At 39.5% G+C, this 15,962-nt stretch overlaps 1 protein-coding gene across 2 annotated transcripts in view; it reads left to right on the top strand.

Moving 5' to 3' along the window:
* AKAIN1 (A-kinase anchor inhibitor 1) overlaps positions 1 to 9,963 on the top strand; it is a 58,425-nt gene extending 48,462 nt beyond the window's left edge. For both annotated transcript variants that reach the window (XM_055237540.2, XM_055237546.2), the window contains exon 2: positions 6,399 to 9,963. In XM_055237540.2, the coding sequence (XP_055093515.1) occupies positions 6,399 to 6,592 (194 nt within the window). In that variant the 3' untranslated portion in view covers positions 6,593 to 9,963. The remainder of the gene's footprint in view (positions 1 to 6,398) is intronic.
* Positions 9,964 to 15,962: the final 5,999 nt, after the last annotated feature.

Genomic DNA, 15,962 nt, shown 5'->3' with positions numbered 1-15,962 from the left:
AGTAAGCGGGCCAGAGCGCAGCCTGACTGACACTTAATTATAACTGTATGTCTGTCCAGAGCCTGGCATTCAATTCCTGTCAACCTTGTGGGGATGGTTTCAGTATGCTCCCCATGCTCCCTTCATAGCTCGTGTCATAGCTCTCAATTATAAACCCATTTGATTAGCTGGTTAACATCTGACTCTTCTAGATTATAAGCTCACATAGGGTAGGGGCTATGACTGTTCTGCTCAACATTTTAGTCTCCAATACCTAGCCTAGTGTTTCTCATGTAGTAAGTGCTTTGTAATTCTTTTATGAATGAATGTATGTATGAATGAAACATTTTGGCCTAGTGGCCTATGTTATCCTCCATAGTACCATACATGTAGGTCCTCCATAAATATCTTTCTGATTCATGTCATTTTGTTGTCTAGGACATTTTAATAAAGAACTCCATATAATTTATAAGAGTAGCCGGCTACATTATGACATAATGTGGCTGGCCATTGTAGGTAGAGTCAGAGGTGATTCTTAATTCCATGTATCTGATTTGATAAGGGTGGCGGTGGTAATAGACAGTATCACTCAAATATGACTTAGAAATGTCCTATGCCTGCTGATAGCTGTCTTGCTTTCTGCATCTCAAATCTACCTAAAATGCTTCTGATTTGGTTATGGTGCATAGGGGAATAGCATGCTCAGTTGGGCTAGCAGCAAGCTGGAAACTCAGGGGCTGTGGCTTTTCATTGCTGGGAACTCACATAACTTTAGCTTGCTTGGTAGCAAAGCAGGGCTCCTGGGTTTGCTTTATTTGCAGTTGGTGTAGATGAGTGAGATTTAACATCTGGTCCTTCATGGAAAATTCCTGTAGTTCCAGAGCTGGAAGAAAAAAACTATCATTCTATTATTAAAGGGCCCCGAATTAGTTCTTGTTCTCTGTGTTCCATGTGCTCGTCATTGATAAATGATCATACTATCTTTGCAGTCTCAAGCAATCAGAAGGGGAGATAAAATAACTGCTCCCTGGTTACCAGCAGCAGCCCTGTGTATTAGAGTGTGTGTGCAGGGAGTGGTGCTGGAGTCCTGTCTTGCCTTGGGAGGGACTTCTGTAATTTGCATACTTAGTGAGTCAGTGGGGAGAGATGAGAGATAGAGATGCCATTTGTGATACAACATCTGGCGCCCTATCTGTGCAATCTAGAAAAACATCACTAACCAGATTCTGCCTCAAAATGGAACACTGACCTTTTCCAAAACCCGCCTCACTGGAATATAACAGGGCTAATGTAAAAGAAGTAAATGACACTTAGGTTTTTGGGGGAAAATTGATGTAAGTTTTTATCAGGAGGGTCATCCAATGGTCATTAGAAGCACAATTTTAATGGTTATACATAAGAAATTAGACCAATTATTAACCATATTGCAATTGAGCTCCTTAGACACCTTCCACTGGAGAGGCATGAATGGGTTATGGGGCAGAAAGTTCTGAGGGGCGTGGTGGGGAGCTGTAGAGCTCACAGCGGTCTGTGGAAGGCCGGATCCTCATGGGGGAGCACTGGGTGATCACAGAGAAGCAGGACCATGTGGATGCCTGGGGATGAGGAGAGGCAAGTAACGACCCGAGGTGGAAAGACACTGAAGACAAATTAAGTTACACCACATTCTCAATTTTGGCTTATTTATATTGGGCATTTAAGAGTTTATAGCCAATTAAATCAATTCCTCATTTTTTTATGAAACACGAAAATGATGTTGTAAACGCTAATTAGGCTGGAGGATGTTTTCATCATTTAAAACTAGGCAACAGTCTGCCTACGACGCTAAGTGATTCATTACATTGAAGTGAATTCAGTGCATATAAGTCAATGGTGAGACTCGGAGGATTTGGGTGGCTGGACCTGCCTTCTGTTGGTTGTAGTGTACTTCCTCACATGGTACTTGTATTATTATAAGAGACTCCATCAGGAGTTCCTCAAATATCTTGTCCTTACAAGCGAATGCCACAGGAACGCCAGGAGGTATGAGTGTGATGCCGCACAAAGACTAACCTGTGAACACCTGCTCTCCAGGATGCTTTGCCAAGGCAATGGGGTAAGTGGTTCCTTCCTCCTAAGTAGCTGTGTTCTCACCTCTTGATCCGAACTTTTTGGCCACAGCAAAATGGGCCAGAATAAACCTTGTTATTCAACCTACGGCTGGCTTAAGAAGTGGCCTGGAGCCTGGTGTGGTGGAGTGTGCCTGTAGTCCCAGGTACTTGGGAGTCTGAGGCTGGAAGATTGCTTGAGCCCAGGAGTTTGAGACCAAGCTGGTCAACACAGTGAGGCCCCATCAGAAAAAAACAAAAACAAAAAAACACTGCCTGGTATAAAAGTGCTGCTTTATAAGGATAATGGTGATATGGTGAGTCTATTAGGCTCTCTCTCTCAGGAATTTCAACTGAAGATATGGCAAAGGTCAGTCAGTTGCAAGAACATTGGCCAGGACCTTAGCTGGAATGACCTCAGGGAAGGAGATATGTACAGTCATGAAGCAATGCACGTCGTGAATATGCAGAAATAAGAATGAGTGAATGCGTAAAGTCAGAGAGACTCCAGAAGAAGCGGAGAGGTGCTTGGTTGGTAGCAGCAGATGGAGAGGTGAGGCTCGCTCATGGCAGATGATAACCTAGGTGGTGCAATAATTGGAGCTATAGTGGATTTTTCCAGTTTCTGAGTTGTAATATGAAGCTCAGCTGAACAGTTCCTGGACACTTGGCTATGACATTTGTATCTCTATTTTCATGGTTCCCTCCCCTCTACCATAGCTTAAGGTAATGGAAGAGAATATTATTCCTCGCATACCAAAGAGCCTAACACACAAGTAGTATGTGTGCTTTGTGCAGCTTTTTATTTTGCATGAATTGTCTGTTAAGTGCTCTGGGTGGCTTTTCCCCCCACCTTAATCCCTTTCTTTCTCTGCTCCAGCCTTTGCTGCTCTCGTTATCCCACAACCTCCACTGCAGGTAGATATGTATGACCTAAAACGAAGTGGTAATGGGGGCAGTGAGAGTTAACATGCATCTAGTTTTGCTAAGATATTCTTTCTAGGAGCAAGCCTAAACCTTTTGAAATTGTTTTTGTTTGTCCTCACACTTACACACTATATAGTGGTAGTAGACAGAGCAACCTGGGTTTCACATTTGTCCTGCTGCAAGTATATACTGCATTCTCCCTTTTCAATGTAGCCTTGGCTTTGCTTGGAAGTAATTTTTTGAGCTCCTTAATGGCTTATTTGTTTTAGCATTAGAACCTTCTTGAATTTTATTTTTATTTATTTTACTTTTTTTTTTGTGACAGAGTCTCACTCTGTCAACCAGGCTGGAATGCAGTGGCATGATCTCAGCTCACTGCAACCTCTGCCTCCCAGGTTCAAGTGATTCTTGTGCCTCAACCTCCCAAACAGCTGGGACTACACGTGCTTGCCACCACGCCAGACTAATTTTTTTGTGTTTTAGTAGAGATGGGGTTTCGCCATGTTGGCCAGGCTGGTCTCAAACTCCTGAGCTCAAATGATTCGCCCACGTCGGCCTCCCAAAGTGCTGGGATTACAGCTGTGAGTCACTGCACCTGGCCCCTCCTTGAATTTCAGAAAGACATATGGCTGCCCAGCCTATGAGTGTATTTCCTAGCCTCCCACATGGCTAAGCGTGGCCATGTAATGAAGTTTCCCTCAATAGAATATCAGAAGAGTGATGTTTGCAACCTTTATGACAATTCTTTAAAAAGAAATTGCTTGCCCTCCATTTTCTCTTTTGCTCTCTTTTGGTCCCACATGGGATATTGGTTAACCAGCTTCACTCAGGTAAATGAGGGCAATATTATAATAAAGGTCAGAGCAGTAAGATGTAAGGAAGTTAGAGTCCTTGGATAACCCATGCAGCAGAGCTACTTACATACTGGAGTACCTCTGAACTGTTACACGAGAGAGCAATGAATTTCTCTTGTGTGAGCTGTCCTATTTTTGAGTTTCTCAGTTACAACAGCTTAGTCTATTCCCTAACACACAATGATGGACACTTACAAATGCTTACTATGTATTAGGGACCACACTGACTGCTGAATACGCTTTATGTCAGTTAATTCTCCAACAACCATCCTAAATTAATGACACTTGCCCATTTTACAGATGTGCAAACAGGCTTACCGAGGTGAAGTATCTTACCCAAGATTGCATGAATGCAAGTGGCGCAAAGGACTTGAAATCTCTGAAGTGATTCAAAACACACATTCTTGATAGCTATGCCTTCATGACTCTTCATATAGAAAAATTTCTATTCTTCTTGGCCATTTCACAGCTTCAGTCTATTGCAATTCATGCCTCCAGACTCCTCTGCTCAGTTTGGTGTAGATCGATCATTTTATCCTGTTTTTAAAAATATTGTTCTTTGCTCCCAATAGGTTTATCTTGCTTTGTTCACTAGATTGCAAATCCCTCAATGGATGGATAAAAATGTTCAATAAATGAAGATTATGTCTTCATGGATAAGAACCGTCTGGTCTTCCAGAATTACTTAATATTATCTTTTGTGATGTTTCCTCTTAGGTGTTGTTAATTAATCAACCTCAGTGAACGTCATCCCTCCAATTTTAAATACATCTTCATGGTAGTGAGCATATTCATGTAGAGGAAATATCCAAAAAGATGATTTTAAATAAGAAATGATGTCCATTCTGTTTACCACTATAAATATAAATAGATGGGATTTAGGGTTTTCCAGATTACACTTCAACCAAACGGTAGATTCATGATCAGTCTACCATGTATGAGTTAGTATTACATCAGCTGCACGATAAAAAAAATACAAAAGAGCAGTTGCCTTAAACAAGGTATATTACTTTTCTCTAACATAAAAAGAGGCCTGGAGGTAGGCATCTGAGAACTGATATGGTGGCTTCTTGGTCATTGGATCCCAAGTTCCTTCTTTTCCTTCTGAAATCCCTGAAAACAGTTTGTATTCTAATGGTTCTAATGGCTCTGGTCCTTGTAATAACTATCAGGCCAGAGTTGCAGGCAATAGGATGGGGAGAGGACAAAAGACCTTTATCTGACTTTACTCTTCTACATCCCTTTTCCAGAATTTTTACTAAATGAATTTCCACTTCCACCACAGAACTTAGCTATACCTAGTTACATAACTACTCAAATAAAATTAAGATTTTGTTTTTAACTAAGAAAGAAAGCAGAGAATCAGTGCTGGGTAGACTGCCTTGCCTTCTAATTAGAAAGTTCCCACCATTCCAGACTGGGGGTTGACAAACTGGCCCACGGGCCAAATCTGGCCTGTGGCCTGTTTTTTTGTAAATAAAGTTTTATTGAATGAAAGCCATATGCACTCATCCATAGCTGATTTCATGCTACAACAGCAGAGTTGAGTAGTTGTTCCAGAAATTGTATGACCCATGAACTTAGACTATCTCCTATCTCATTCTTTAAAGAAAAGTTTGCCAATCCCTGCTCTAGATCACCGGGCGGGGAGGGGGGCAGGTTCTGATGAAAATGTTTGCCAATGCCTGCTCTAGATCACAGCGGGCAGCTTCAGATAGTTTCACTGGTTGTGATCCTATTATAGGGGCAAAGTTGACCTTGATATGGATTCAGTCATCATCTATTCTCCAGCCCCAATGAGGTTATATACACTAGGCATGTATTTGGGTGCAAGTAACATAAAACCTGAATAATGTTGGATTAAACAGAAAGGAAATATTTTCATCACATACATGAACGCCCAGAAGTACGTGGCCCAGGGCTGGTACAGATGTTCAGTGTTGCCATCAAAATTAGTCTGCTTCTTTCTCCTCAGCCATGCCCAGAACGTTGGCTTTCATCTTCATGCTTACTGGAAGATGAGTGCAACACCTGAAGGCGTTATGTCTGCATTTCCTGAAGGAAGTGGGGAAGGTGCAAAAGGGCAAGGGTCTGTTCTTTTCTAGAAACTGTCTCTCTAGCAGCTGATGATCCTAGGATTCAAACAACCATGGAAAAAAATATTGGAAAAAACCTGATAAAAGAAATAACAGTACAGCAGTGAAAAACAATACAATTTTTAAAATATAGTATAACAACTACTTACATTACATTTATATGATATTAGGTATTATAAGTAACTACAGATGACTTAAAGTGTATGGGAGGATGTGTGTAGATTATATGCAAACACTAGGTCATTTCATATCAAGGACTTTTGGTATCCCAAGCATGTCCTGAGACCAATCCCCCAATTGTATGTGCTCTAGTGGGCTTCTCATAGTTAACTGGTCCACTCCAGTGTGTTCTTACAGTCTCACTCTTCCCTCCCATCTTCCTCCCTTATCTTTCCCCCTCACATTCCTGAAATTAATTTCTCTCCTTTTCCCCTCCTTTTCATGTTTTTGGCTAGGTGAGAAACCTGGAAATGAGCCTGAAGAGGTGATGCTGCAGAATGCCAGCAAACAGATTGTGCAGAATGCAATCCTGCAAGCTGTGCAGCAAGTCTCCCAGGAGAGTCAGCACAGGGAAGAGAGAATCAGTGACAACCGGGACCACATCCAACTGGGCGTTGGGGAGTTAACCAAGAAGCATGAAAAGAAGTAACATGGTGGACTTGGCTCTTGACATGTGCTTGGTTTCTAGCCTTCCTCTTAGTATAGGACGCATCACCAAAATGTTGCCAGTAAAGCAAACGGAAGTGTCACCTGCACCTAGCTGTAGAATGAATTCGCACTAGCCCCTGGCTGAGAAGCACTGTTTTGAAAAAGTGCATTAGACGATTCTGTTCATATTTATGCAGTGCCTCTGAGACATAGTGGGGCCAAATATGACACTGTAATTGCAAAAGTAGTTTTGCAGGCCAATTTATTTTTAAAGTTATTTTATTTGAAAAAAAGAATTCTATGTCTCGTTTATTTCCTTCTGCCTTTTATGCGCTCCTTCTGTGAATTTAACAAGCAGTCTTTTTGCTGAAATATTGAGTACAGTACTGAGTTCTTTATGATATATTAAAAAGACATGCTAGAAAGGTGAGGGAATGGAGTTTTTGTTATCTTCAAATGTGAAATTGAAGGCTTTAAGTGGGTTCAGGTCTAAGATCAAATTAAGCAAAGGGAAATTCTGAGGCTGAGTCCCTTGGGATCATACCAAGGCATTTACTAACATTTATGTTATTTTAAGAAAGGGAGGAGTTTAAGCTTCTCAAGAACTCAGTCTTTTAGTCTCAATTCTCTGAATGATTTCATAATTTGTGTTTATGCTCTGCGTAGAAATCTTTTGGGAATATTATGGATTTCTTTTCTCATCTCAAGATTAAATAAGACAAGTGAGTCTACACATGTGAGTTGCCAATGACTCAATTCCTTAGCAGCCTCATGGAGAATGGCTAGAATTGTAGATTTCTTCAACAGCTGCCTATCACTAAGAGACTTACACTTGGGGTTGATTATGGGGTGCAACATCCTTGGAAGGGATTCTGGGGTCCTTACGAATGCTGTTTTGCCACCAGGCTATGCATTTGCATTAGGACCTTACTAACTTTTCCCATCCACACATTAAGATTTTTTTTGAGATCATGAAAATCATACAGGTCAGGAATATATGAGAATACAATGGGGACAGTAAAGTGACAGTGTTTTGAATGCAGTGACAGAGATATGTGTGTGTACGTGTGTAATAAAGGTATCTGTGCAGCAGCAGGATCAATCCCTGCTCCACTTCTGTGAGGATAATGCACATATTTCTGGAGTATCTACAGTCCCATTTCTTGGGCTTCACAAAAGTTGTTGAATTGCTGCTATTGGGGACAGAGGAAGAATTTGACCTTGGTTAAAAACCTTCTGGTTTCAGAGTATCAATATCTACATTTGATTTTTTTTAAAGCGAAGTATTCGGGTATAAATTGTGACTGATATTAAGATATACTTCTAAAATTCCTATATGCTACTGTTTCTAGAATAAATAGTTGGATAATAGATAATGAATGAAAAATATCTTACCAGCTTTGTTATGCTATCTCCCACAGTGCACAGGTGGAATAAATTCACAGGAACCATGGAAGGAGAAGAAAGCAGAAGGGCTTAAAATTTAAAGATTGTTTACTCACAAGTATTTCTTTTAGCAGAATTCATGCCAAGTGAAGAGTGAGTTTAAGTCGACCAAAAGTCATATAACTGATGTGATATAATTGCATAGCATACATAGTGAGAATGAAGGTATTCAGGGAAATTATTCAGGAGTGCCACAAATAAAATAAATAAATAAATCTAATGCTTGTAGTTTGTAAGTGATCTGGTACTGTGTCTACTCAGATATCTGGATATGACCAGCCTTTGTTTTTGCTGTCAAGTGACAGAAACATATAAACATACTATTTTTCCTCTCTGATGTGTCTGTACTAAAAAATTGGGAATTTTTGGAATATCTTATTGACCTCTGTGTCTAAATGTTATTTATAAATAAAACACATACAGCTTTGAAATATTTTAAGCAAAGTTTTCTAGACTCTGCTGTTTGGCTCATTTTGTATGTGGATCTTACCATTATTTGGCACCATGAGGCTTCCAAGGCTATTTTCAAACCCCTAGATATCATCACCAGGGGAAGTGCTTCCTTAATAGGCCCTTCACTGTGACTGTGTGAGGACAGCCATGGGATGGTGGGTCCTGAGGCTTGAAGAGAAAAGGATGTATGCTAAGAAGTGGACTTTTGATCTAAAAAATTCAAGGTAAGTGGGTCAGGAAGGTAGAGTGTCTGCCATAATTTTTGAGATGGAAAATCGACAGCAAGGAACAGAGATATGACTAAGTTGTTGGGAGGACAAAAGGAAGTTCAGCAACCCCTGTCCTCAATAGGTAGGTGCCATATTGGCAAAATTCTAAGAAAACTCAGTCATAAAAATAAACGAGTTAAATACCTATAAACTCTTACAGATCTTTCAGTATGAAGAAAAAATTACTAGATTTTACAAGGGGCCTACAGAACTTCATTTGACATAGGATTAAGGTGGATTTCCACTTGATTATTATCATAAACCAGATCACAGCTTTTAGTTTCAGAAATGAGTAGGAGCATTTACTTAGTGTCCTTTATCTTTCTGATTTACTACATACACAGGCTTCCCATCTCTGTGTGTTCAGCTGTTCGTCTTTTCTGTTGCCTGCCCCTAGGGTGGAACTAAAGAAAGAAATCCTTTCATGTTACTTTGTTCTGCTGTAATCATCTGTTCAGTGCAAACAGTATTGTAAATTGATGCAAAATGACTAACTGGTTCCCTTCATTTCTTTTCTTATTCATTTTTTAGCCATTTAGGTTTCCTTTATGGTGGAATTTCAGGTTACAAAGAAATGAATCTATCATTTAAAAATAATCATTGAATTTATGCCATTCAGAGACGAGTAACTGGCCATTTTCAAGGCTGTTTTAAGGTTTCTATAATAAAACAATACAAAAGAGAGGGATCTTTAATTTATCCACTGTAATAGCTTAGTCTAGTAAAATACAGTAAAAAAATAAAATCTACGAAAAATCTGAAACTAGTTTAGCCCCTATAATACCAAAATAGATGTAGAGACAGGAAAGAGGAAATTATAGTAATAATATCTTTCTTGAGCATGTGAAAGTTTTCGAAAGATAGTAGTACAAATTCCCTCATCTATCTCATTGCCACAACCTCAAACTAAGGTGTAGCCTGAGAAAATCTTGATATAGTTTGGCTGTGTCCCCACCCAAAATTTCACCTTGAATTGTAATCCCCACAATCCCCACGTCAAGGGTGGGACCAGGTGGAGTTAATCGGATCATGGGGGTGGTTTCCCCTGTGCTGTTCTCATCAAAGTGAGTGAGTCTCATGAGATCTGATGGTTTTATAAGCATCTGGCATTTCCCCTGATTGCACTCACTCCAACTTGCTGCCCTGTGACAAAGGTGACTGCTTCTCCTTTACCTTCTGCCATGACTGTAAGTTTCCTGAGCCCTCCCAGCAATGTGGAAATGTGAGTCAATTAAACCTCTTTCCTTTATAAATTACTGTCTCCGGCAGTTCTTTACAGCAGCGCTAGAACGCACTAATACAGATGTTATTCTCCTTTTGCAGATAAAGTCACACTGAGGCTCAGGGAGGATAAATATAACCTAGATGGAGAAAGTGAACACTATTGTGCACAAAAATACATGAAATCAGTAATCTCAAACTCTGTGAGCATCTGAACACAAAATTTAAGAATATAAATTCTAGGGATTTTAAGAATATAAATTCTAGATATGTCAGTGTTAAGATGTAAGAATGCAACTGCTTTAGATAAAACATTTCTGCATAAGACATTTAACAAAAATAGTAAAGAGTCAGTGAAAATATTCAATAGAAAAGACTCAATGCCATTCAACTAAAACGTGGTAGCTAAGGAAAGAAACAAGAAACTTCGGAGGGAACAAAATAGAAGACCACAGTAGGGTATGAGAAGACTACTAATCTTTCCTCCATTCCTCAGAAACCATATTAGTAAGTACACAAAATCCTGAACCAGGTGTGAGAAAAACAAAGTGAGTGACTTTGTCCTTTGTCTTCTGGCTACAGTGTAGTGGAAATGGCTGCCGGGAAGAAATAGGTGAGATAGGAGATGGGACTCCTCTCAGATGAAAGTGGCAACTTTGGCTAGGTGCAGTGGCTCACGCCTGTAATCCCAGCACTTTGGGAGGCCAAGGCAGGTGGATCACTTGAGGCTGGGAGTTCAAGACCAGCCTGACCAACATGGAGAAACCCCAGCTCTACTAAAAATACAAAACTAGCCAGGCATGGTGGTGCATGCCTATAATCCCAGCTACTCAGGAGGCTGAGGCAGAAGAATCCCTTGAACCTGCGAGGCAGAGGTTGCAGTGAGCCAAGATCAGGTCACTGCACTCTAGCTTGGACCACAAGAGCAAAACTCCATCTCAAAAAAAAAAAAAAAAAGAAAGAAAGTGGAAACTTTCCCTTACAGAAATTTAAAAAAAGGAAGAAAATAGGGGAAGGAAGGAAGGGAGGAAAGAAGATAAATCCCCACAGGATATTCTAGGAAAATAGATACAAAATGCTCAACAGCAATACTACCAGAATAAAAGAAAAGTTATTACGTTCTGGGCTGCGAGCAAGTCGTTTACGATGGTAAACTTTCATGCTAGCATCAGATTACTTCATAGCAACATTGAGTACTCTAATATAAGGGAGAAATGGCTGTAAAGAAGCACTGAAGAAAGGAAAGTATGAGGGAAGGATATTATTCCCAGCCAAGACATCAATTAAGAATAAAGGCAAACATTAAAAAAAAATTAAGCGTTGCTAGTACTCAAGATTTCTTTGTGAAAAATCTGCTTGACCATGAATTTCAGCCAACTAAAAAATGAATAAAAATAAAGACTTTAGGAATGGAGAGGCTACAACAAAAGGACTAGTGAAGAGCAGTATCTTCACCTAAATATAAAGTGAATAATACATAATTGTGAAAATTATGGCCAGAAAGAAGTATGTAAATTGTTATATCTTGATAGCATAAAATATAACCAAAAAAATCAGGAGGTAGGCAGGGAAAATGACATCATGCTAATGACTTTATCTGTCAGAGAGGAAAGATAATTTATATGATCTCAAGTTGAATAATTTAGTTAATGAACTCCAAGGATGCCAATCCCTTATTAGATTTTATAATTCCTCCTCTTAACCTTCAAGGAATGTTTTGGAAACTAGTATGATACAGAGTTATTTAAAGTTTAGCAATTTCTTTAGTTTCTATTTAGTATTTTTTTCTTTCATTAAATTAAAAAGAAATTAAGTATTCTATCGGTATCCTTTTTTTATTTTAATTTTTTGAGACAGTGTTGCCCAGACTGGAATGCAGTGGCTTGATCTCAGCTCACTGTAACCTCCGCCTCCTGGGTTCAAGCAATTCTCCTGCCTCAGCCTCCTGAGTAGCTGGGACTACAGGCATGTGCCACCACACCCGGCTAATTTTTGTATTTTTGTAGAGAGGGGGTTTACCATATTGGCCAGGCTGGTCCCGACCTCCTGACCTCAAGTGATCCCCCCGCCTTGGCCTCCCAAAATGCTGGGATTACAGGCATGAGCCACCACGCCTGGCCTTTTATCTGTATATTTTTACTGTGTCCTTTTCCACTGGAATAATCCCTTGACACCATATGTCTCCCACTGTTAGCTTATTCTTCCGCTGAAGCTGACCAGTAGGACTTCTGCTGCATGTGAAGACCTAGGGTGACTTTCTTACTCAGAAAAGTAATTCCTTTGATCATTCAACTTAGGCCACAGGTTGTACATAGTCTAAGTAATAAGAGAACAAAAGAATAGCTTTATTCCTATGGTGTTTTCCATTTTTAAAGCAAGTTACTATTCTTTTCTTAGCTGATTTCTACTTAATCAATTAACCAGTGCTTTCACTACATGCCTGACGCTTGTGTCTAAGAACTGATGCTCTTGCATGAATGCTCCACTAATGGAGTTATATGTGCAGCCAGTGTTGTTGCCGCCCATCTGTATGCCCTCAGCATGTGTCATTTCACTATTCAGAGATGGCTTCTGGCTCCAAATAGCTCTCACTTTTTGCCTGTGGGCCTTTTCTAGGTATATCTGTGTGCTCAGCCTACACGAGGGCTTCGCCAGAAGTACCAGGGAGCTAAGGCCCCAGGACAGCCTTGCAACAATAATGGATAGGAGATGGCGTATAAATACTCCAGCCTTCTCACCGCTCCGGTGGGCCGACCCTGAGGCATGTCCCATGGTCTCCCATTGGTTGAAACCTGATGAAGTCCCTGGTGTGCAGCCCCTTCTCTCTCATTTCTCCACTTTCCTATTGGTGCTTCCTATGAGCTACTTTCTCTCAAATTCTTGTCTCAGGATCTATTTCCAAGGGGACCAAAGTTAAGACAATGATGTTACAGTGCTTTCTATCAAAGAAAACTGAGGTTACTAATTATCTGTATCTTGTTGCAGAAAAATTGGACCAGGCTTTCTGAAGAGAAAATCTGCCTCAACCAGGTATTGAGCAGTAGCTGATGTCTTTCAAAACAAATGCCAAAGTAATTGACTGTGAGTTGGTTAAGAAATCAGATGTGTTGTGTATTTTAATTTTATTATGTCTATCTTAGCTGGCTTGTGATTGATTTAATCTCAGTTCTGTTTTCTAAACTGGCTAATTTATACCCATTGAATCCACAGAAATATCACATGAACAGGTACTGAAGGCTGCTGTACTAAGGAAAAGTGGTACAGAGACTATTGCCAGGCCGTACAACTTATAAACCTAAAGAACTGAGATTTAAAACATAGGAGACAAATATCAAGTCCAGTAATTTTATCAGTACCTTCCCTCCTGAAACTAGATATTTTTGGCAAGTTTTGGCAAAGAGTCATCCTTTAAATTTATTTACTGCTTTGCTTATGCTTTACAATTAAAGGTTCGCCTTTGAAATCAGAAGAAATAAATATATGTAGATCTAGAATTTGTTTCTAGTTTTGCAAAATTTAAAGTTTACGGTAATATATGAGAGTTCCAAAAAAGGCAGTATTGTTGAAGTCAAGAGCTCACCACTCTGAGTCAAGTGATCTGGGTTCGGATTCCATGTATAATTGCTAAAACACTTTGTGATAGTCCTTCAAAAAATTATCGCAATAGGCAATTGTATCTCTATTTTTATATTATTTAATTTATCTTTCCATAACTAAGGCATAGGCTTCATGAAAGCAGGTATAGGTCTTTCTTGATTAACCTGTATCCTAAGCAAAGTGCAAGCACTCGTTGTCCAAATGGATGTTACCTGCGTGACACTAACAAGCTTTTTAATTTTTCTGAGCCTTAGTTTCCTCATCTGTGAAATAGAGGTTGGCAAAGGTGATCACTAAGCTTCTTTCTAGTTGAAAATTAAATGATTCTGTGGTATTTTTATTGAGGCTTTACTTCAGTGCACAGCATGATGAATTTTTGTATCTGAATATAACCAGGTAAATACCACTAGTTTGATATACAGCATTTCCTCCACCATAGCACATCTCCTTAACTCCCTGCCAGTTGATACTTCCCCCAAACTAAACAATATCTGACCTATATAATCATAGATTTGTTTGTGAACTTCATATAAACAGAATCATGCAGTACATACTCTTTTGGTGGGGTAGTATTTCCTAAATATTTTGTCTGAAAGAATCCCTCATGTTATTGCAAACAGTGGAAATTTGTTCTATTTGCTCCTTTGTTTAAATATACCACTACTTACTTATCCATTCTACCGTTGACTATTAAGGGTCTCCTCCCACCAATTTTGGCTATTACAAATAAAGCTGCTGTAAATACTCTTATACATACCTTTGAGTGGGTACATGCCATTTCTCTTGGGTAATTTCCTAGAAGTAGAATTTCTGGGTCACAATGTATATATATTTACTTTAGTAGATCCTGTGAAAGAGGTTTCTAATGTGGTGGTTTTAACTTATCCTCCTGCTAGTAATATACGAGAGTTCCAAATTGCTTCATATGTTTGAGACAGGCTTCATCTTTATAAACGAATTTTGTTTCATAAGCATCATAAGGTTATGGGAAATTTCACTCTGCCTTCAAAGCCCTTGGTTCCCTGGCCTACAAAGTGTAGTGCCAGAATTCAACAAGAGTCCTCTAGGCAGAAACTGGCCTCATTTCCACTCAGTCCACCTGCCTGCCAAAATCCTTGCTGATATCATTTTCCTCCGACTTCACCCAGATAACACACTGTGGAATGCCCTCCCCTGATGCTGGAATTCCAGTTCATCTAACTCCTATTCCCTCTACTCCAATCTGCTTTATTTAAATGCTGCTTTTTGTCATTTATTCACTCCTTTTTCTAGCTGCAGGAGCATTGGACTACCTCCTTTTGAGAGCAGAAGTCCCCTGATTCTGTGAATTCCTAATCCACACACTTTGGGACCAGTGATAATGTACCAATTACAGATAACATTTATGATATTGGGATCAAATATAGGAACTAAAAGATGACTTTCACTTTGATTTGTTTTAGAGTCATAACCTTAAAAGCAACCTTGAGAAACTACTTACTCCACTGATATGCTCTCTGATATACAGTGTTTTCTGGTGAGGAGATTTTGCCGGGATCATAGTCACTGAAAATTATGCTTGGCATGGGTAATAAAGGAACCCAATGTTGTTAGGCAACAACTCTCCATCTCTTTTCTTTCTCATCCATCTTTTTGCTGTCCTCCTTTAATCCCTCTACACCAATCTCTTCCCCACCCCCACCAAGCTTCTGCCTCTTCATTCCTGAACAATTTTAAATAAAACTGTGAAAGAAAAGAAGTGAGTGAAAGAAAGAAAGGAAAAGAAGAATGCCCAGATGAATGTGGGAAAGATTAAGTTTTTTGCTCGATGTAGCAATGTGTATGTGTGTGCATGCTCACAAGCACCATACGCAGGTATATTTATGTGTATTGGGGTGTATTTGCTTTCAAGTCCAAACATGTACATTTAGCATGAAATTAAGTAAATTTTTCATAGTTTTGGTCTAAATGAAAAGTAACCCTATTTTGTAATCACAATGCACATAAACATTAAAAAGAAATATAGTTGACCCTTGAAAAATATGGGTTTGAACTGAGCGGGTCCACTTGTACATGGATTTTTTTTTTTTCAGCCAAACGTGGATCAAAAATACAGTATTCATGAGATTTGAAAACTGTGGGTATAGAAGACCAACTTTGTATATTCAGATTTCACAGGGCCTACAAGTCTCGAATATGCATGGAATTTGGTATAGTTGGGGAGTCCTGGACCCAGTCACCAATGCATGTAGCTCAGCATGTCTGTAATTTGCAGAAAAAGTAGGTATTGAGAACCTCAATCTTTTTCAAAGATAGGCACTCTGTGGCATCAGGACAGTTAAAACTGGTGCAATTAAACACCAATTAAACAATTAAAATGTATGATTTCCTGGAAATGCCAGCCAG

Source organism: Symphalangus syndactylus, chromosome 1 (genome assembly GCF_028878055.3).
Source record: "Symphalangus syndactylus isolate Jambi chromosome 1, NHGRI_mSymSyn1-v2.1_pri, whole genome shotgun sequence".
Taxonomy (NCBI): domain Eukaryota; kingdom Metazoa; phylum Chordata; class Mammalia; order Primates; family Hylobatidae; genus Symphalangus; species Symphalangus syndactylus.
Note: the sequence above shows the minus strand (reverse complement) of the source record. Positions and strands in the feature narration are given on the sequence as shown.